We start from the raw sequence: 20,675 nt of genomic DNA, 5'->3' as shown, positions 1-20,675 counted from the left end.
TGATTTGCATGGCACAGACAGGCCATGCTCATTGCCAGGTCCAGGGAAGAGGGAACATCAGGGTCCTTTCCTCAATGACAAACTCATCCCCCTCCTCCTTGCTCTTGGCCGGCTCCCTCATGTCTGAAGACTATGGAGAAAATGAAGGTGATTCCCATAATCCCAGGGCAATTCCTTTGACCTCAGACCTCCACCCTGCACTCTAAATATGGCTTTAAGTGACTTGCCTCCTGCCCTCTCACATTGTCTGCCTCTGACATTGCAATCAAGTTTTCTGGCAGACGAGGCAGCCAGGGCTGCTAGCCACTGCCTGTCCCCTCCATGCCACTGGGAATCATTGGGGCATCCTGCAATCAAAGCGGACCCTCTTGCCTCCTCCAACTTACATCAGGGTGCCCTGGGGTCCCCCAGAAATGCTCCTGTGCCAGGACATGGCAGGATGCTCAGCTGTGGCTGCATGCCTGTCCTCCTGCACTGCCAGCATATTTTGGTGTAGCCACACTCACTGACAGAGAAAAGGCAAAGAATTGGGATTCTTTCACATGGTCAGCCCTCAAAAGTCTGCCTTTCCCCCCTCCTCCCAACTATAATGACAATCCAAAGAGTTCCTGATAGGGTTTTAAAAGATGCTTATTCATTCACTGTCCACCAAGCATGAAAATCCAGCTCATTTGTTCATTTGTTGCCATTCTTCGCCCAAACGACCCCACAGGGGCCGAAGCCTGTTGCCGAAAACTTGTCACTCACACTTTTAACTTCTTTTTGTTGTACTTCTCTTTATTTCATTCTTCTGGGTCCCCACCTCCGCCACCACCCCACCCTCTCCTCCGGTCACAAAGGCAAGTCTGGGAAGCTCTTTAAAGCTGCAGTGCCCCCTTTTAAAAATCAATACAAAAAAATAAAAGCAATAGCTGAAAGAAGATCCCAAGTTTGTGTAAAGAAGGGGAAACTCCATCCCGTCTGCACAGCACAGACGGGGAGGGTAGGAGGGGGGAGGGTGCTGAATGCCAGTGCCCCCAGGCTGCCTTCAAGCCCTGCTTGGGGTTCATATTGCGCACTCACCAAAAGAGTTGGGCCTTTCTGCATCAAAGGAAATGTAACCTAAAGGTTTAAGGGTTTTTTAAGGAGAGGGCAAAAGCATCATCCAAGCAGTAAGCTCTTCAAGGAGCAGTGGCTCCTCTCTCTGCAGCATCCCCTTCTCCACTCAGAGGCTTTGCAGCATATGACCTGTGTGTCAGCCCTGCTTTCTGACAAGGCTGACCCAGTGCAGATTGCCCCTTTGGAGTTATGGGATTCATAGTGCAGAAGAAAAGGACAAATCAATGTGTATTTCTATTTGGAACCGGGCTAGACTGTGCTAGCTAACCTCTGAGCAAGTCCTATTTGCTTGTGGATCCAAGTCCCTGGCTGTCAAGTTAGACTCTCCAGCTTAGACTATGCTCTCCCTCCCTGGAGGAGGAGGAGGAGTGCAGTAGCACCACTTACTTCTTCATTCCTGGACACACTGTGTCTTCAGGTGGGATTTACAACAAAAGCTTGGTGTTGGCTTTGCTTGTGCCATCGTGCCTCCCTGGTTATTCTCTGAGCAGGGATGCCCCTAGAAAACCCATGCCAGGGAAGCAGGAGGAATGAGTTTGTCCATAAGGCACTTGCTGGCACCTCTGCAGCTCGATGTACACTCATAGCAGTATTTGCTAGGACATGGGCAAGATCATGTTGCTGGGCATGAGGCAATTGGGATGACCTCAGCCTGCTGATCATCACTGGGGCTCCTGCTCTGGTCAAAGCATGGGGCTTCCCACCCTGAAGGGACTCACACGGATTTTGTGTTTAATGGTCCCCATGGGCATTTTTCATTGCATTTAAACTTTGCAGCCAGGAGTTTCAAAGCTGTAGCCACGAAGAATCGCTGCCTTTTCTTTTCTTTCTTTCTTTTTTTTTTTTATTTTAGCCAAAGCTACAAGTATTTATCTTGTTTTTCTGGAGCCTCAGATTCGATTTTTGCCTGGAGCAGGTGCTGGCATAAGGAATTGCATCTCCTGAAGAGAGATGTGGTGAAGACGGTGTGAAACGTGGGCTCCTTGCTCAGCTCATTATTTCAGGTAGCAATTGCAGGGAAATTATCTCCCCCTTCCTTTCCCACCCTGTGTAGGCAAGTGGAACTTGTTTCCTTTCTTCCTCAGGGCACCACATTACCAAGTCTCCAGTACCCAAATTTCAGCGGAAAACACTGCCACTAATATGCCCAGGTATAAAGGCACCTGCCTGCCTACAGTCCCCTCCCAAGGGCAGAGGCAATGGCAGGAGCTAAAGAGAAAAAGCAAAACTCTCTCCCTGTCACCTCCCCGGTCCCAATTGATCATCCCCAGACCTCAGGCACCAGTGGCCCAAGCCCTCTCATTCCCTCGCCAGGCAGGTTGTTTCAACCACCAAGACCTTGGTGCATGTGGGACAGGGGGAAGATTAATAGGGCAGGTGCTGGTGCCCAGAGCTGGCCCTTGCCCTGATAAGCTGGGAGCTGAGATAGCACTGGGTCAATACTCAGCGGTGGCCACCTGGAGCTGCAGCTGGAGCCACCTGAGGGGCTCCAGGGAGGAGAGGACACAGTGGGTCCTTCCCCCCGTGTGGCCCATCTGTGTGCCATGGGAGGCAACAGCTACCGTACCTCATCACAGCCCCCTAAGCTGTGCTGGCAGGGACCCCTTGCTCCTAACTGGACCCCCCGCCTCCCCTGGCCATCTGCTCCCCCTGCTTGCTCCTGCCCATCAGCTTTCACCGTGCAGCCTGGCTTCTGGGGCAAAGCCAAGGTTTCAGCCTCCCCCACCGTTAATAATTCCCGAGGGAGTACGGCATTCCCATTTATCACCCTTCCTTTAAATCCCAGCTGTTATTTATGTGCAACCCCCACCTCGCCTTTCCCAGGACAGCGCTGCTATGCCCTTGCTGCATCCTGCGATGCCTCAACGTTCCCGCATTTGGGCAGGAGAGGGTTTTGCACATGCAGAGGTTCCACCATCAGTCCCCCCCCGCTTTAGGCAGCAGAGCCTGGAGATAAATGGTACTACTAGCTGAATGTGTTAAAACTCTGAAATGGCACCTGTTGCTGGAAAACCTGAAACCCAGGGTTAGCTGAATTTTTTTGATGTTTGAAAAAACTCTTTTAGTAATAAGCCCTGACGTGGTTCATCTTCGCCTGCTCCTGGATCTGGGTTTTGTTGAACACTTCGTAGCAGGTGGATGCCCTGTAAGGAACCTGCCAAATTTTATTAGTATTTAGTTTGAAGAGCAGCATGCTCCTGGCTGCAGGTTATTTACCCCCACTGTCCTCAGCCTCTGTAGCTGGGATATGCCCCTGCCCTACCTGGCTCGCTTTGGGTCACTAGCTTTATATCAGTGACTTGGGAGACTTAAGGACCATGGGGGTGTAAGCATCACTTTACAAACTATAAATTGCAAACTACAAACTGCAAACCACAAATAGAAAAACATAGCTATAAAACTATGTATTTATAATCACATATTCTGGGTGCAGTTCAGCAGCCTTGCCATCCTGCAGTTTGGGCTTTGCGATATCACAAGAGGACTTTTTTTTCCGAGGGTTTTCTTATTTTCCTATGGTCTTCCCCTGCTCTCCCGCAGGATGCTGGGCCGTCCTAGCTGCCCCGCGCCGGGCTGCACGGCCGATTAGGGACCCCTTTTGTCCCCTAATTGGATTTTTCTCCCCTTATTAGCCTGCAATGAAAATGTCATGGGCGGCAGGGAGGTGCCCATTCATCTCGAATTAAATTCGGTCGCCTCTCGGGCGCGGCGCGCCGCTATTCACCTCGCAGCCGGCAGCTGCCGCTCGCCGGGGGATGCGACTGGGGGTCCTGCGCCCGCAGCCACGCCGGGGCCGGCCGTGATGCCGCCAAAGGGGAAAATACCCAGGCTCGGACAGGCACGGTAAAGACTGGGGTCCGTACAGACCCCGGTTTCTCTCTCCGGGTGGTCCCCGTAGCTTGCTGGGGGACTTTCTGCCGCCGGCGGTATGCTGCCGTGCATGGCGGTGCGTTGCCAGGAGGTGGTGCTGGGATCCTATGCCCTTGGCCTTGGCCGGACACGGGCCAGGATGCCGCGCTTCGGGCGCGCTGCGTTTTGTAGGGAGCCATCGGCTGTGGGAAGCTGTGAGGGGAGAGAGAGGAGGCGATGGTGGGTCATGTCTGGCAAGACAGGAGCCTTCTGCAAGGTCCGGGGGGAAAACCAGGGAGCCATGGACCAGACCGGGAAGGATTCTTTCCCAGGAGCAGCAGACTGGAGAAGCCATGGAAAAGGACAGACCACAACTTGGTCCTAAAAAGCAATGTTTTGGGGAGGTTTTTGATCCCTTACTACTCTGACATTACCTAAACCTGCCCTTGAACTTCCAAACCCCACTGGGGACCCCTGGGCAAACCATGCTGCAGCCAGCACAGGTTAGAGATGGTTTCTTAGCTGAGCTTTTGCACTCTGGGCTGTGGCAAGGTGTTTCATAAACGGCAATTAAAGAGCTGTCAGCCTCATAAATGCAGCCGCAGAGGGGCAGTTTAGCTGTAAAAGTGGGGCTCAGGTCAGATCTTCTTGGCCACAAGGCACAGGGAGCGAGAAAGCAATGGAGAGGTGATGGGAAAAAGGTTCTGCTGTGGAGTGGGCCTGAGCCAAGTCCTCGGGGCCAGCCAGGGGCTAGCCCAGCTATGTAAGCACTACGTAGCTGCCAGTATGTGATGTTAGCTGAGAAAGAGCAGTGTTTTTTTAATGCATCATATGACTAGAGAAGGTGAAATTATTTGTGGCAAACAATGGCGTTGATAACTTTTTCCGTTCTTCGCTTTCCTGCGAGTAAACATCTATTCTTACTTTTACAAAGCGTTCAGCAGCCAGGATTGTTTCTGTCCTGACTGGATGCCTCCCAGCCGGGGAAAGAGCTTTCCTGTTGCCTGCCCAAATTCCTCCTCAGTGATCTGCTAAAGCCCAAGGCGGCTTTGCCTTTCCCTGACTGTGCTTGCATCTGAAAACCTCACTAACGTAAACTTAGCAAAAATCAGATGAAAGAGATCTGGGGCTCCCCACGGACAATTAATGATCTGAAAACAGATGGATACTTGCAAAATGTTTTTTTTCTTGCTCTCCTCCCCTCTTTGCTGCTGACATATATATTTAGAGAGACACTTGGAAAAACGTGGCTCTGGGCATAGGGTCCCCAGACGAGCTTTTGGAGTTTGCAGGGGTCAGCTGGTGCCATAAGCAAGTGATGGGCAGGGAGGATGAGGAAGAGGGGGTCTATGGGAGCATCGGGAAGGGAAGGACATTAATTTCCTTACTCAAATGGCTTTTGCCAATGCTGCCTGTGAACTGAGGTCCTCAAAATCCACCCTATAGGAAAGCAAAGCCAAGCAATGAAGTGAACTCCCCGTTGCTTTGGCCCACAACCTGATTCTGTCAGTGGTCGAGCTGTGAAGCTGGGACTCCTACTCCAAGGCATTTTTATTGCCTGAGATGGGAACCAGGCTGAGGAAAGTTGTGTCCTGGGCATTTTTTTTAATTATTTTTTTTTTCCTAGCCTTTATTTGGCCCAATCCAGGAAAACGCAGGGGATGGCTTACGTTTTGGAGCAGTGCAATGGGCTCTGCTCTGCAGACAGCTCTGTGCAATTCACAGGAATGCTGCTTACCATCCTCTTTCCCCCAGATTGTTAGTCGTCACATCCCCTGACAGTGTTAAAAATGAATGCACCTGGTTCCCCAGGACCAGAAGGTGGGGGAACCCTGGGGAGCCTGGCGGGGGACCATGCTTCCCCCCCGCTCTGGCAGGAAGAAGCTGCTGCTGGCAGCCTAAAAACAAGCTGGTGTGTCATGGCCAGCCGTTTCTTGGCACACTTTGGGAAACCCCAAATATGTTACTGGACAATACATCAAGAGGGCAAAGGAAAACAATAATATCTCAGGAAGCAGCTCGGGATACTGCAGGGGAGAAGACTGATTTAGACCATTTCCTGGACTGAAGGTCTGTGCCATATTATAGCCATAGCTGTCCTCGCCGTACCAATCACTGGACGACTGGCCAAGTGACGCCATTTGCAGGTCACTGTACACTTCTTAAGCTACTTATTTGCCAATTATTTATTATTTTGTCAAGTTGCTATTATTTTTTTTTTTGCATTTGCACTCTTCCCAAGCAGCCTGGCCCAGTCAGAAATGGGAGCTGTTAGCTCCTGCTGTTAATGGGAGGTGAAAACCTGGAAGAGGCATCTGAGGGAGGAAAAATATGCATTTCTTGTAGCACTTGTCAAATTTACCTCCTGTGGCCACTTGCCTGAGCTTGTCCCCTGACAATGCTGTCACCTCTCTTTCTACCCCTCCTGGCTTTGGTGTGGGATGTCCCATGGGAAGGCAGTGTGGCTGGTCCCTCTGCTGCAGGCACTATCCTGGTCTCTACCAACTCTCATCTCTTGTTACTGCACCCAAACTGCTGGCCCTGGTAAGACTGGGCTTTGCTGCAGAAGCAGGGATTTGCAGAAAGCAAATTACAAACACAAGCAGGTGGGAGGGGAAGGGGCTGCACTGCCTTCCCCACTGCTGTACTTTTCACCCTGGCCAGGTCAGCCCCATAAAACACAGATGGGGGATCCCTGCAGCTTCTTGATTACTGTTGGTGTAACCCCTTGTAGGAAAATCTCACTGGTGGAAACAGGGTTTAGCAAGGCCAGAAGCAGGGTCAGAGAGCAGCGTCTATAGAGGATTTTGCTATAGAACATTTTAGAGTAAAGCGTTGTTTCTACCCTCAGACCCCTGTGCTCCTCTGAGATACCCCAGCGTAACACTGCTGTGTAGGAGGGGCACTGGCTGGATAGGGACTGGCCTGGCATTTTCATATACCTAGAAGCCAAATTGTTTTCCCAAATATATTTATGTATGTAAAAATTAAAATATACAAAAAACCTCTTGGCCATGGGGCCCAGCTCTCCAGGGCCAAACCATGTGGCCTCTGCCACAGAAACCTGGGATGGGTTTCCACCACAGTAGAGCTCCCCAGGCCAGCCTAGAGTGCAGCCTGCTGGGCAGGGTTTTGAAGCATTCAAGGTTTAGAAAGAAGAAATCAGGAAGACTGAGTGTACTTCTGCCAATAATGCACAGCAACACACTTTTAATCTAGTATTTGTATTAAAATGGAAGTCGAAGAACCCTTTCTCAACACTTAATACTCTTTGTATGGCTTTCTTGACTTAGTAACTTCAGTTACTGAAGCATTCCTGAGTAGCTTTTAAAAGTTATTTATCAGCAGAAAAATGTTTTCACCTGGCCTAAATGGCTCCACTCCTGCTCTGTGGCAGTCTGGGGGATTGTAAAGGCTGGCAGTCCAGGTTTTAGGTCTGAGCAGCCCATGGTAGGCTGCACCAAGCCTCTGCCAAGGGCTTCCCACTGCGCCTTTGCCTTGGGTCTGTCTGGAGGGGCTTTGCCATGTCCATGAAAGGCTGAGAAATGCTTATTGGCTAGCCAGAGACTTTTCCTGCCCCACTGAGATGGGATGGAAGCTCCTTCCCTTTGAGGAGGATGCGCCTGAAGAGGCCTCATGCATTCCAGTAATTCTCCCTAATTAGTTTAATTTCCCTCTCAACCCTTTTTCTGTAACTCTGCTGTGCTGTTTGCAATGATGAAAGGTATTTTAATTCCCAAAGAAAATAACAGACCCTGGAAATCAAAGTCTCTTTTTAGAGCTTCTTGGAATCAGAATGACTGGGGGCTAATAAAATTCCAAGTTACGAAGTGCTGTGGAGGCTGAAACCCTCACCACAATGAGGGTGAAAGAGGGATCTGTTCATTGTGGGGCCATCTCCTATGGAAAAGACGAGAGGGGAGCCTGGTGATATATGCGGCACCAGTTGAAAGACGAGGAACAGGCCAGGCTTTGTCAGAGGTGCTGCAGCCGAGGCTGACTGGAGGGGTGGGTCTGGTGATGCTGGGATGTGCTGGACCTGACTGGGATTGAGCTTTGGACACCCTGAATTAGCAGTGGCTGAGGGAAAAGTTGGTGGCCCCTCAGCAGTGCCAGGGCTTCCTGCCACAGGAAGCACGGCCAGAGCAGCTGCTTTCCCTGTGCTTCAGGACTTGACTCGTGCCGGAGCTGGGCTTTATTTGCCTGTCAGGGCAAATTAAAAGGCTTTTTGCCCTTAGTCCCTGCCCTGCAGTTACTGCAGCAGGCTCAGCCTGCCAGTGCGTACTCTGTGGTGCAAGGATGTGTTTTGGCCTATGCGTTGGAGATGGGTAAAGAAAGGTTGTGTACACTAATCCTGCGCTGGATTTCACTGCCCAGAAAGGCTGGCTGCAGGATTAACTATAAGGCACAGTGAAATGCAGTACAACGAGTATGCATAACACAAGGGCCCATAGCACTGTGAGCCCCTGAAGGACCAGCCCCAGCAGGGACAGGACCCTTGGATTAGTCATTAGTTGCTTCTCCCTGTGTCGAGCTTTGAGGGCACTAATTGGCCTTAACAGCCCTGAACAGCCTCACCTAGGGCCTCCCCACACCCATGGGCTGTCTCTATTTAAGCCCAGCCTGGGGATTATTGCTTCTTCTCTGCCTTCAGCTTGGTGTGGAGGGGTGCAAGTTTGGGTAGAGAGAGCTGGGCAATCCTTCACTCCTGCTTCATGGAGGTAGGTCAGCTGGCATGCTGGAGTACTGTTCCACAAGGTCCCGCTGCTTCCTACAGCCCAGCGGTTTTGAAGATTAAAGCCCCTTCCTGGGTCCTTAGCAGCCACTTGATGGAGGAGCAGCTTTTTGGTAGGAAGAAGCTGTATGGGGAAATCCATCATGGGACAGGGAAGGAGAGGGTTTCTTCCAGCAAATGCAGTTTTGGGAATGGCAACCTGTGCCTGGTGTGGGGGAGCAGGCAGGTGGGACCCTCCAGCTGGATTGTCCTCTTTCCACTTATGTTTGGTTGTGCAGGCTAACCTCCTGTATGAGGATGTGGGTCCAGGCTTCAAGCAGGATGCCTTTGCCTCTGCTGGCTCTCCTCAGTGAGGATGTAGTGTGTGTATGTGAAATTCTTTTTCACAGAACCATAGAATGGTTTGTGTTGGGAGAGACCTTAAAGATCATCTAGTTTTAACTTAAGGACACCTTCCACCAGACCAGGCTGCTCAAAGCCTCTTCCAGCCTGACCTTGAATGCTGCTAGGAATGGGTTAGCTACAGCTTCTCTGGGCAATCTATTCCAGTGCCTCACCACCCTCACAAGGGAGACTTTTTCCTTAAAGCCTAATCCAATCTCTCCTCTCTCAGTTTAAAGCCATTCTCCCTTATCCTATCCCTACAGGCCTTTGTAAAAACCTCCTCCCTAGTTTTTTTGGAAGCCTCCCTTAAGTTATTGGAAGCTGTTCAAGATCTTCCCAGAGCTTTCTCTTCTCCAGGCTGAACAAGCCCAACTCTCCCAGCCTGTCCTCATAGCTGAAGGTACTCCAGCCCCCTCAGTATCTTTGTGGCACTTACCTGGACTTGCTCCAACAGGTCCACATCCTTCTTATGTTGGGGGCCCTAAAGCGAGATGCGGTATTGCAGGTGGGGTCTCACAAGAGTGGAGTAGAGGGGCAGAATTACCTCCTTGACCTGCTGGTCACAGTCTTTTTGATGCAGCCCAGCATGTGGTTGGCCTTCTGGCCTGTGAGTGCACAGTCCTGGGTCATGTTGAGCTTCTTATCAAACAACACCCCCAAGTCCTTCTCAGGGCTGCTATCCATCCAGTCTCTGCTCAGCTTGGGATTGCCCTAACCAGGTGCATTTTTCCATTCCTTTCCCATTCCTGATTTGATTCTTCCTCTCTGCTTGGCAAAGGGCCTGCCTGCCTCTTGCACTCAGTGGAATGTGTGTTAAGTTGTGTGTTTGACTGTGGCAGTTTGCAGCCCTAAATGAATGAAAGTCCCTGGGGAGCCTTCTGTGGGGTGAAGAGCTGGGTGGCCAGGTGGGGCAGCCCTTCTCCAGTCTGATTTGCTGTGCTGCTGCATTTCCAACATGACCAGTGGAGATGAGAACTCTTGTGGAGGGTGTGTAGGGATCCCAGGTGTTCACCTGAGAAGCAGTATTGCCCAGGAACTGCTTGTCTGGTGACCACCAGGTTTCCTTTTGTTTCCTGTCATCTGCATAAATACCCAGGAGATGTTTCCAGCAGCTTATCCCCAGTGTGCCCCTGTGGGCCTCATCTGAAGGATGAGGAGCTGTGCTTTGGAGGCAGAACATAGAGGTAAACTAAGGTAACATCATGTCAGCTGAGTCTACATGATGATGCTTAAGTTGCTAAATTACTATGGGTTATGATATCCCACCTAACACAGGAGATTTACAGTGCATCAGTTCACATAACTGCCTTTCCAGAGCCTTCCCCATTCACCCATCCTCCGAGCCAAGCGGTGCATATATGGGAATGGATTTGCTTGGGAAAAATGTTTTGTTCTATCAAGAGCCCCAGGGGGTATTTATTTTATGTTTTTTAATTTTAGGACATGATATTTTTCTATATTCTGCTTTTGGTTTCTGGAAATTTGGCATCAGCCAAGGAACATCGCCTGGCCGTGTTTTGTAAGGTTGAGCATGTCTCTCCTGGCACAGGGCTGCTTTCTACTGTGTGGAGGATGCTGGACAAATCTGTCAAGCAGAAGGTGCTGGGGAGGAATTAACCTTTAAAACACATACAATGTCCATGCAAAATATTCCTCTCTAATGCAGCACATGGGATCTGGGCAAATGGCAATAGCAGAGCAGCGGGGCTGCGTGGGATGCATGGCTGGCCCCGCCTGCCTGCAGCAGTGGTTCAGCCAGAGCAGGCAGGGCTGGGGAGCTGTTGGCAGCCACCAAGGAAATGCCAAGAGATTTTTTTTTTAAAACCATTGTATTGGCCAATGAGTCTCTCGTTTCCTTGTGGTTCTCCCTGCCTAGGTACCCTGGCTCCGTTATGGCTGAGCTGGATATAAGGATTTCATGAGAAAAAAGTTGGGTTTATGGGGTTTTCCCTCTTACTTACTGCATTTAAAAATACATTTCTGGTAGCTAGTGGGGAACCCTGCCTGGCTGAGCAGGGCTTGCTCTGTGGTGTGCCCTCTAGCAGCAAAACCCATCATAACGGAGAGGGCTGGGGAGAAAATGATCTATTAAAACACACATGTACAAAAATCTACCTTACAGGTTGGCTCAGCCCCTGCCGAATACGTAGGACACATCGGGAACTATAACTTGAATGGCATTTGGGTCTGGTGACAAGGACAAGAATCTGTGAACTGCTCTTGTGAGGGGCTGTGTGGCAGGTGCAGAGAAGCATCACCATATGTTAAACAGCCTCGAGAAAGCTTTCAAGCCTCCGTTGTAAAAGTTCCCCATCTTTCTCCCTGTATTTAATGCATCTTTGTGCGGCCACTAATTCCTCAAGTATCCACGCCAGGGCTGACTTTTAGTATGTTTGTCCAGGCAGGCTGCCAGCAAGCGGTTCCTACAAGGCTCCCAAGCTCTGACATTTGTTAATGCTGCAGTAAATCACAGTAGCTCTTTGGGCAAGGTTTTTCTTGACAAAACAGCGGAGGCGAAAAAAGACCACAGCAAAATGCAAAGGGCTGATTTAAGCCAGAGAAGAGTAACCAGCCTGAATAAAGCAGATGGGGGACAATGAGGGAAACATCCAGCTCTTTGCCCTCTGCTCCCCCTGTCTCCCCTATTCATTAGTGGGCAATAACTGAAAAGGAAATAAGCCCAAGGTTGATACTTTTGGCTGAGGAAGGTGACAAGGGAAGCCCAGCCATCCAGGTCAGTCATGGGGGAGCTTGCTGAGATATATACTTGGGAAAGAAGTGTCACACTCGGCTGGAGCTTTGGTAATGATGGGATTATAACCCGAATATCCCCACCATATTTTGGGGGTGGATGTGTGACATGGCCCCTTTAGCAACTGGTTGTAGTTTTGGGTAAGAAGATTGACTGAGGGGAGGAACAGCTCACTTGTTATTGAATGCAGAGCTCTCACTCCAAAGCAGCCATCTCTGTGGTAGCATCTCCATCTCAATGTCGGATGCATCCCATTCCGGTGCTGCAGCCCCTTTCCCTGTGCTCCACCCCCAGCCCTGCTACAGCGTATTTATTTATCCCTGCCAGCCTTCTGTCTTCCTTCTTTTTCCCAGCTTATTTATGGCCATTGCCTTTCAGCTCCCAGCCGCTGCAGCCTGAACTTGGCCATTATGTGCAGCTCGTTGCGGAGGCTATCAATCTGTGGGGCCAGCGTGCAGCCTGATGGACTTCCCTCATCATCATCAATTTTCCCTGCCATGCTGGTGCATCCCTTTGGATCTGGGGCAGCTACACATGTGCCACTAGTGGCCTCTGTGCTCCCACGCTGGACACCCGCCTCATCTTCACAGAAGCCTTTTGTCCTGGGATGCTCACAAACATCAGGTGGGTCTGCTTGGTTCAGATATCCAGGCTGGGCTTGGGGTGCCTTCAAAGTGGTGATCAGAATGCATTGCACAGAAAAAAAAATTGCATTATCTCACTCTAAGCACCACAAAGTCCTGCTTTGCCATCCTGATATTTGAGCAAATTCTCTATATAAATTTTGCAGGAAAGTTGCTCCTATTCTATAGCTTGGGTACAGGCAGGGGTGGGCTTTGCTCCTTTGCAGATTGAAGCCTTCAAAGGGACTGCAGAGGCCATGCTGCTGCACTTCCTGCTCTTGGAGAAGACTCCCAGGGTGTTTTGCCTGTCACTCTGTGTGTGGGTGCTGTTGAAACATCATGCTCTGACATGCGGGGCTGGGGTGGGAGGTATCGGCTCTTTAACAGCAAACAGTAACCCCTGGTTTCTGAGGGATGTTGGTGTGGATTGCATTGGGTACCAATGGCTGCAGGAGCATATTTTGGAGGGGAGGTGACAAACTGTCAAATCTCCCTGCCCAGTGGCAGCAATGTGATAGCCCTTGAACCATGCCAGTTTTTTGGGAGGTGCAAATCCTGTGGAAGAATGGTTTGGGCTGAAGGGAGATCACACCCAGCTCTGCCCTCACATGTGTCCCTGAGGGCTGTGGGGCATTGGGGTGTCTAATGCCTCCCTGAACTGTCCCAGCCACCTCCTGCCTGTTAGGGGCTGGAAAGCAGCTGGAAACCTGAAGGTAATTTTCAGAGTCTGGATGGTTTCATCCTGATTTACCCAGAATAAGTCAGAACTTGAAATAAGGCACTGTCCAATTAAAATAAAAAAATAAAAGCATCAGGAGAGCTGTTCTAGCTGGACTTGTGACTGGGGCCCTGTGATTTGCTGGATGCACTTGTCTGGGGCTGAGGGATGCTTTTTAGGACTGGACATTGATGCAAACTGGCAGGGGGCCATGGGCAGCTTTGCTCTGTGTGGGAGCAGTGCTCCCATGACAGGTGCTGCTGTCCCCTCTCTCTACTGAGGCGCAGAGGCTGCAGCTTTTGGGGCAGCCAGTGAGGTGCCTGGGGTCATTTTCCAGAGGGATCAAAGTTGCTCAGACTAAAGCAATGCAGGGCTGTCTGCTGATCAGACAGAAGCATCCCAGGAGCTTAATTTCATTAGGAGCCTTCATTAGAAGTCACTCGTGTCCTGTGGATGCCAAAAGCAGCTCCTGGGATGTTGACCCCTGCCCACAGCCAGTTGGAGTGTGTTATTGTTGCTCTGCTGCTGCCTTGCTATGAGTGACACTGGGCTGTCACCCTCTGACCCATGTGGGAAGGTGTGAAAGACCAGGCTAGGTCTCACTCAGCTGCTTCAAGTTGCTGTCTCGAAAGCAACTGGGTGGTGTGGTGGCCTGGCTGGGGGGGTGAGTGACTGGTAGCATGCCTTTCCTTCCTGCTAGTATTTTTAGGGGTGGCATTTATACTTGGCGCAGGTACAAGCAGTCAGAAAATGCGTGGCATTTCCTCTTCCTGATAGGCGATCCGGGGAGTCTGGATGATGTCTGTAGTCCTGCTGTGCCGGCCACCCTCAGGTGACTAGTATGAAGGGGGCAGTTCAGGGGCACTGAAATAATGTCACCCTCTGGTCCTGCTGCCCAAAGAGGCACTGGGGTTTTATGAAGTGTGTGTTTGCAGGTCTGGCCAAAATGGGATGGCAGGGTGTTGCACAGTACCTGCCATGCCTCTTCCCCTAAAAATACTGCTTATTCCCAGAGTGGGCTATTGCAGCAATTCACCAAAATATTGCTGGCTTGCACAGGAGGCTTTTCCAGGTGGCAATGCTAGCTGCTGGAGTCTATGATGGGGAATTTTGCTGCTCATCTCATACAAGCTGGGAAATTGGAGCCTAAGCTGTCTGTGCCCCCTGTTGAGGCTGACATCTTCTGATGCTGTTGCAGCCTAAGCAGGAGAAGCATCCTGGCCACCTGCTGGCCCTTCTACCAGGGGCTATGCTATGAGGAGAAAAATGTGACCTGTAGTCTTGTCCTTACCTAGCTCCCCTTCTCTGTTTCCCCCCTCCTCTTTCCCTTAACCTGGAAAAAAAAAATAATCCAGTGTTAGAGACCCATCTGGAGAAGTCTTTAGGAGAGGAAGCCCATAAATTTCCCTTTGGCTCCCCAACCTTGGTTTCCCCAGGGAGGCGTGTGGAGAGACGGGAAGTGTTTCCCCCATGGCAATAATGTGGAAGATGGGGGTCTCCCCATTCTGAGCCAGATGTTACATAGATCTGCAAACCTGGGATGTCAATGGGGAAAGATGCCCAAAGCTTTGCTTTGAAGTCAAGCAGAAGGATGCTGGCAGGTGAGCTACAAAAGCTTTGCTCTGCCCTGCTGGGACACTACTGGGGGAAACAGAAACCCCCCAGCTTTGTCCATCAACATGCACCCCTGGTGTGTGTGCAGGAGTAGTGGTGGAGGTGAACCTGGTCTTGGTATTTCAATTTCATACATTATAAACTACATTGTTATTCTTCAAAGTGATTTAAAAATTGGTAGTGCTATTCTCTAGAGCCTGGTGGGGAGGAAACCTGTGGTCTTTTATCAGCCTGGGCTGTTCTGGCTGTCACAGCAGCCCATCCCACTGCACACGCTTTTGGGTTTCAGCACAGACATTCCCTGTGGTGTACCTGAGCCCAAGGCTGAACAATACATGCTTTCTTCCCCAGAAGCGGAGTGGGGCTGTCTGCCTTTCCAAAGGGGAGATTTATGAGGTGCTTGACTGCAGGGGACACTGACACTGATCCCCTCACCTCCTTCCCTGCTTGGGAAGAAAGAGAAGGAAAAGGGCTCATTTCCAGTAAAGGCTGAATAGCAGTTGTCACAGTGGCACCTGGCTTTTTCCTGGTCTGGGGTAATACAGTATGGTGCAGTATTTTTATGGGTAGGGTAATGCTTTTACCCACAAACAATGGGTTTCAAAGCTAAACTCAGCTTTGATTTCTAGCAGTGAAGTGTTAATGCTGGACCAATTGACTCAAGTTATCCTGTCTTCTTCCCATGGACACCAGGCACATTCGAAGGCAAGATACAACTGAAATCTGCTTCTCAGCTCCTGCTGCCCCAGGCCAGGCAGGCTCAAGGCACTGGGCTATTAAGCTGCTAATCCTAGTATCAACCTCCACCAGGAAAGGTAAGAGGTGTACAGGCAACTGTGAACCTGAAGCCGTTGCATGGTGCTGCCCACAATGTGTTATGTGGCTGGACAAGGCCGGGGGGTGTCCTGAAACAGTCAGAGTAGTGGCAGTTCTGACATGCTTGGTGAAAACACTTCACTCTTACTCCAGCTGACTTGAGGCTTTAAAGTTACCAGTGTCCTCCTGCTGCCCCTTAATTTTGCCTTGGGAAAGTCTGGGTCAGGTTTATCTCTGATTAAGTGGTGACACCCTGGCCTGGGCTCAGGCCTTGCTGCTTTTCCAGTTTGCTGTGGCTCTATTCCATGTTTAAAGGAGATTTCTTTGAGGATCCCCTAAGGAAAGGTGCCAACAAACCTATTTCTAAGGAAGAAGATGGGGAGTTTTCAGAGGATCTCAACTGGGAAGAGCCTGGTCTGTACCCAGAAGAGTTGCTTTTCTCTGAAGGAAAAATCCCCACTTTACTGCAGAAGACCCACAGATGCACCCCAGCAAATTCCTCCTGCCAACGCAGGCTGAGAAACAAGGTAAGAGGCACAGTCCAAGCCCAATATATGCTACAGATGGCAGCCCCTCAGCTGCACATCCTACTCTGGGCACCTTTGGGAGAGCAGCTTCCACTAAGGTTGCATTCTTGGGCTGACAGCTGAAGGGCAGTGGTGATTATTTGCTGAAGTAGCCAGAAAGGGATCCTTGGAGTACATGGGGGTGTCCCCAGCCAGCTCTGCCTCCTCTGAATGGCTGCATGGGCTGAAGCAGGGTGTCCGGGCACGGGTGTGCATCCTCCTCCAGGACTGATTTTTATCCATGAATTCAGCACTCTGTGGGGATTTGGAAGGCTGGTCTCTGTCCTCCTGCATGTGTGTGTCCATGCTGGTGTATACAACAGCTTGAGGCTTGAGGGGACATTGCTGGCCAGTATTGCGCAGACAGCTCTGCACCTGTTTCTCCCCGGTGGTTTAAAGCATAATAAAAGGATATAAATACAGCAGTGACGCTCACAGGGGCCAGCTCACAGGCGGTGTGCAGCCTGCTGCAGGGCCATCAGCTGTGCCTTGGCAGGCGCCACTGTTTGGGGAAAGCAATTTGAACCCCTTGGTCTTGTGGCATCAGTGAGAGATGGCTAAGACTCTTATTTTTATTTTTTCTGGGGGGAGGGGAGTAGGGAATCCACCCTGTTTGGTAGATGTGTTCATGAAAATGTGCGTCTGTGCCACAGAGAGGCTTCTGGGACTGCAAGTTATCTTTGTGTGGACCTGTGGAGGTGGCAGGTTATAATATTCTGGGCAGCTGTGCAGTAGCCATGGGGTGCTACAGATGAAAGGGGACCTAGGGATTTGCAATGATTTTCCCCTCAGCCTCCTGACAGTGATGGGGTCCCGGTGCCCAGTGTGTGGGAGCCACCCTGCACCATTTCCTTCCATTGAATGCTCTGATCTTTGCAGTCATGAGAGGAATAAAGCAGCCCTGGTGCTTGAGGGTTGCCTGTGCTGGTTAGAAGTTACCAGCAAGGAGCATATTCCTGCCCATGGGAAGCTTCCACTGAAATAAAGGGCAGCCTTGCCGTTTATCCCCATGGACCTCATCTGCTCTCTGCAGCACAAGTCTGTAATCCTATTTCCTGACATCACTCTCAGTCATTAGTGTGACAGGTATGATATCATGGGGAAAGATTAGGCCATCCCAGAGCAGCAGGTGTTGGTGGCCGCAGGTCCCTTCTGGCATGTGTCCTGGCGGCTCCTGTGTGCTCTTGCCACTCTCCAGGGAAGGACCCTCTTTCCAGGAGATGGCAGCAGCTTTTCGGCGCTGGGACTGTGTTTCCAGCCTGTTTCTGAGGCCTGGCAGCTGGGAGGCAGGAGATAAAGTGAGGGCAGAAGACCCGCCAGGGTGGAGAGGGTGCTTGGGAAGCCACAGAGCAGTGGGTGTTGTGACAGTGGGCACTTGCACTGGTGGCAAGCCTGTCCTCAGCAGGCCTATCTTTCTGCACCCGTCCCTGCTGCTGTGATGGGGTCATGCATCTCTGGCACCCTACTGCCTTCCCTTCACCTGGGCTGGAGAGCCCAGCTTTGCTTTGCTCCTGTCCAGCCCCTGCTTTGGCTGTCTTGCTTTTTTTGCTTTTGCTTTTCTGTGACAAGCAGGTGCAAACAGCACTGTTGCTTCTCATTGCTTCCCTTCTCTTCCTCCTTTGTCCCTAGCAGTTGACTGTGCTCTAAGCACAAGGAAGGGAGGGCTCCCCCAGCCCCAGCTGACACTCTGTGGTGGTGTGATTTTGCAAGCAGCTCCAGAGACAGCTGGAAGCTCCCTTGGCTGCAGAGACATGCACTGCTCCAAAAACCCCATCAGTCCTGTTGTCTGTCTGTCTGTCTGCTGGGGCAAAATGGGAATTAACAGAGGGTTGGTTCTCAGCAGGGTGCCCAGAGCATCCTTGCTGGGTACACCATGGTCCTTCCCTTGGCCATGTCTCCATGTGGGACTGGGCTCTTGTACCCTATTTGAAGGTCTCACCAGCCACTGCTCAGGGATGAGTATCCTCTTGCACCTTTTCTGGCCTTAGCTTTTACAGCTTCTGTCACACCCCAGAGGTGGTCCTGGAGGAGGTGTGGCCCTGAGTCCATGTCATGGTTTAAGCCCAGCCAGCAACCCAGAAACCGTGTAACCGCTCACTCCTGCACTGCACCCCCCCCCCCCAAGGGATGGGAAGGAGAATCAAAAGAATGTAACTCCCACAGGTTGAGATAAGAACAGTCCAGTAACTAAGGTATAACACAAACCACTACTGCTACCACCAACAATATAATAATGATAAGGGGAATAACAAGGGGAGAGAATACAACCATTCGCCACCCACCAACTGATACCCAGCCCGACCTGAGCAGTGATCTAACCCTTCCAGGTAACTGCCATCAGTTTATGTACTGGAAAAAAGCATCTTCCCTGACTGGGAATCAAACCTGGGCTGCTGTGGTGAGAGCACCAAATCTTAACCACTAGACCTGGCCTGTGTGTGTCTAGACTAGTGTGTGTCCTGGCTTCAGGCACACACTCAGATAAAGCGGCAAGAGTTACCTGGATCTGCATTTGCATCAGAGCTTGCAGTGCTACCTATGGTAGTCTTTTGGAAAGACCCAGGGAGAGGTGGTTCTTCCATTCCCTCTGCCCTACATGTGTGGGAGGAGAAGGCCCTGTGGGAATATAGTTTAATGGGAAATTTTCTCTGGACTGGTCCAAATACTAATCTCATGGTTGGTGAATATGATTTATTTTTTGTAAGTCCCTGCTGAAGTGAACAGAATATCCTCAAAGAGTGACTGAGAGGGACATGAAGGGAAGTAGGTACTACATGCATTCATGGGTCAGTCACTCTTGTCCTGATGCTCTGACATCTTACAAGCTCAAAGTCCTTAGGATCACAGCTTTTGGGTTTACATGTGCAGTTTTTAATTCTTCTGTGCCTGTTTTCCCTCTTGTAAAATGAGGATAATGATATGGAAATTCTTTTAAAGGGCTTTGAGATCTAGGGCTACATAAGCAGGGACTGTTACAGTTCTTTGTGATGAATCTTATTCAGCCCCTGCATCAGGTAGCCAGTTGTGTAGCAGGAGGCATCAATTTCTGCATGCCAGGAGCAAAATTAAGGTAATGGTTAGGATCTTGGGATTACAGGCAGGTCCTTATTCCTCTGAAAGAAGAGTAAAGCCCTGCTTTTTAACCAAACAGTGCAAGCTGGGTGCTTATGATGCTTCTTTTTTTAAAAGAAAAGTGAGTGGGAAGGGGGCAGCCTCCCAAGTGGTGGCAGGGGTGCAATGGGGCTGCCAGGAGACAGTTTGCAAAATGAGGAGAGATAAGATGCCAAGTGACAGCCGCTAGTGAGCTGCTTCCAGAGGGCAGGGTATAAATAGACAACAAAGAGATCTGGCGTCAGAGCAGTGCTCACACCTTCTTGCTGCCCAGCCTGGCAGGCGTGAGCAGGGAAATGCAGCTGGGGAGCTGCACCCAGCCAGCAAATTCTCCTCCAGGATTTAAGCGCATATGGGTAATGTAATGACAAGATAAGGCATTTATCAGTCTGTTATGGATCTCTGTCCCTCTGCAGTGGGCTTACTCTGTGCTGCTGACTGGCCATAGCAGGTGGCATTTGGATGGACCCAAGATCTGCTAACACCCGCCTGGAGACATTGGCTCCTGCCTTGACTGACCAGACTTCTACAAAAGGCTGTTGCTGTCCTAAAAAGGTGCCCTGCTTGTCCTGGCTTTGTCCCTGGTAATTTATGATGACACCTGCCATGTGCTGCCTCAGGTCTGGGCTTATCCAGGCCTAACTGTTGCTCCTGCAGGATGCCTGGGCTTTGGGGAAGAGAGTGCCTCACTTATCCTCCTGCGTATTGGTCATGCTGGGCAGTCTTGCTTGGGCTTTTTGTGTCCTATTTCTCCCCTCTCTGGCCTGTGCTGTCTCCTGAGGAGCTGTTGTCCTCAGATGCTCCATTTTCTTCTATTTCCCATCTTCTCTCAGTGTGGGAACAAACCCACCAGCCTAATGATGGTACACACATGATGGGTTGTTGCAAAAATGTTTGCCATAGCAGCACCAAGGGTACATGGGTACTGTTTTGTAAGATATCAAGGGTGATGCATCAGTAGGCAGAATGTCCTCTCCAAGCTTGCTGGCTATTTTCAAAACCATCATAATTCTCACAGCATTAATTGTGACAGCACTTTTCTGGTGCCTTTCAGGCAGCTTTGTGCATTTTGGGGTCTGTCTTCATTTCACAATTAGCTGCTGGGGTTGGCAGGCTTTGGCTCTCATGATGTGCATGTCCTGCCCCGAGAAGCTTGCATGGATATTGTAAAGCACCACAATAAAGACTTGGTGAAAATGGGGTGAAATTAACAGATTTATCCTGAGCAAAGATAATGAGTAGAAAGACCCATCACAAAATCAGAATGATTGAAAATCAGCCCAGCCTGTAAGAACAACAAAAGCCCATGTTTGTATATGCCAGTGTAAATCCACACCAGCTTTCTCAGAGGCAAGCTATGGGGAGAGGCATCTGTGGGGCATGTGTGGGGCTGCTGGGGCTTGCAGTG

The 20,675-nt window shown here is 50.5% G+C and overlaps 1 protein-coding gene across 1 annotated transcript in view; it reads left to right on the top strand.

Annotated features, from left to right (window-relative positions):
• The first annotated feature begins 8,664 nt into the window (after nt 1-8,664).
• COL13A1 (collagen type XIII alpha 1 chain) overlaps nt 8,665-20,675 on the top strand; it is a 130,776-nt gene continuing 118,765 nt past the window's right edge. Inside the window, exons 1-2 of the mRNA XM_062611643.1 lie at nt 8,665-8,796; nt 12,198-12,443. Coding sequence (XP_062467627.1) covers nt 12,427-12,443 — 17 coding nt within the window. The 5' untranslated portion in view covers nt 8,665-8,796; nt 12,198-12,426. The remainder of the gene's footprint in view (nt 8,797-12,197; nt 12,444-20,675) is intronic.

This window comes from Pezoporus occidentalis, unplaced genomic scaffold (assembly GCF_034315485.1).
Source record: "Pezoporus occidentalis ecotype Australia unplaced genomic scaffold, CSIRO_AGI_Poc_V1 ctg155, whole genome shotgun sequence".
In the NCBI taxonomy this organism is placed as follows: Eukaryota; Metazoa; Chordata; class Aves; order Psittaciformes; family Psittacidae; genus Pezoporus; species Pezoporus occidentalis.
The sequence above is the reverse complement of the archived record's forward strand: the minus strand, read 5'-3'. Positions and strand labels throughout refer to the sequence as shown.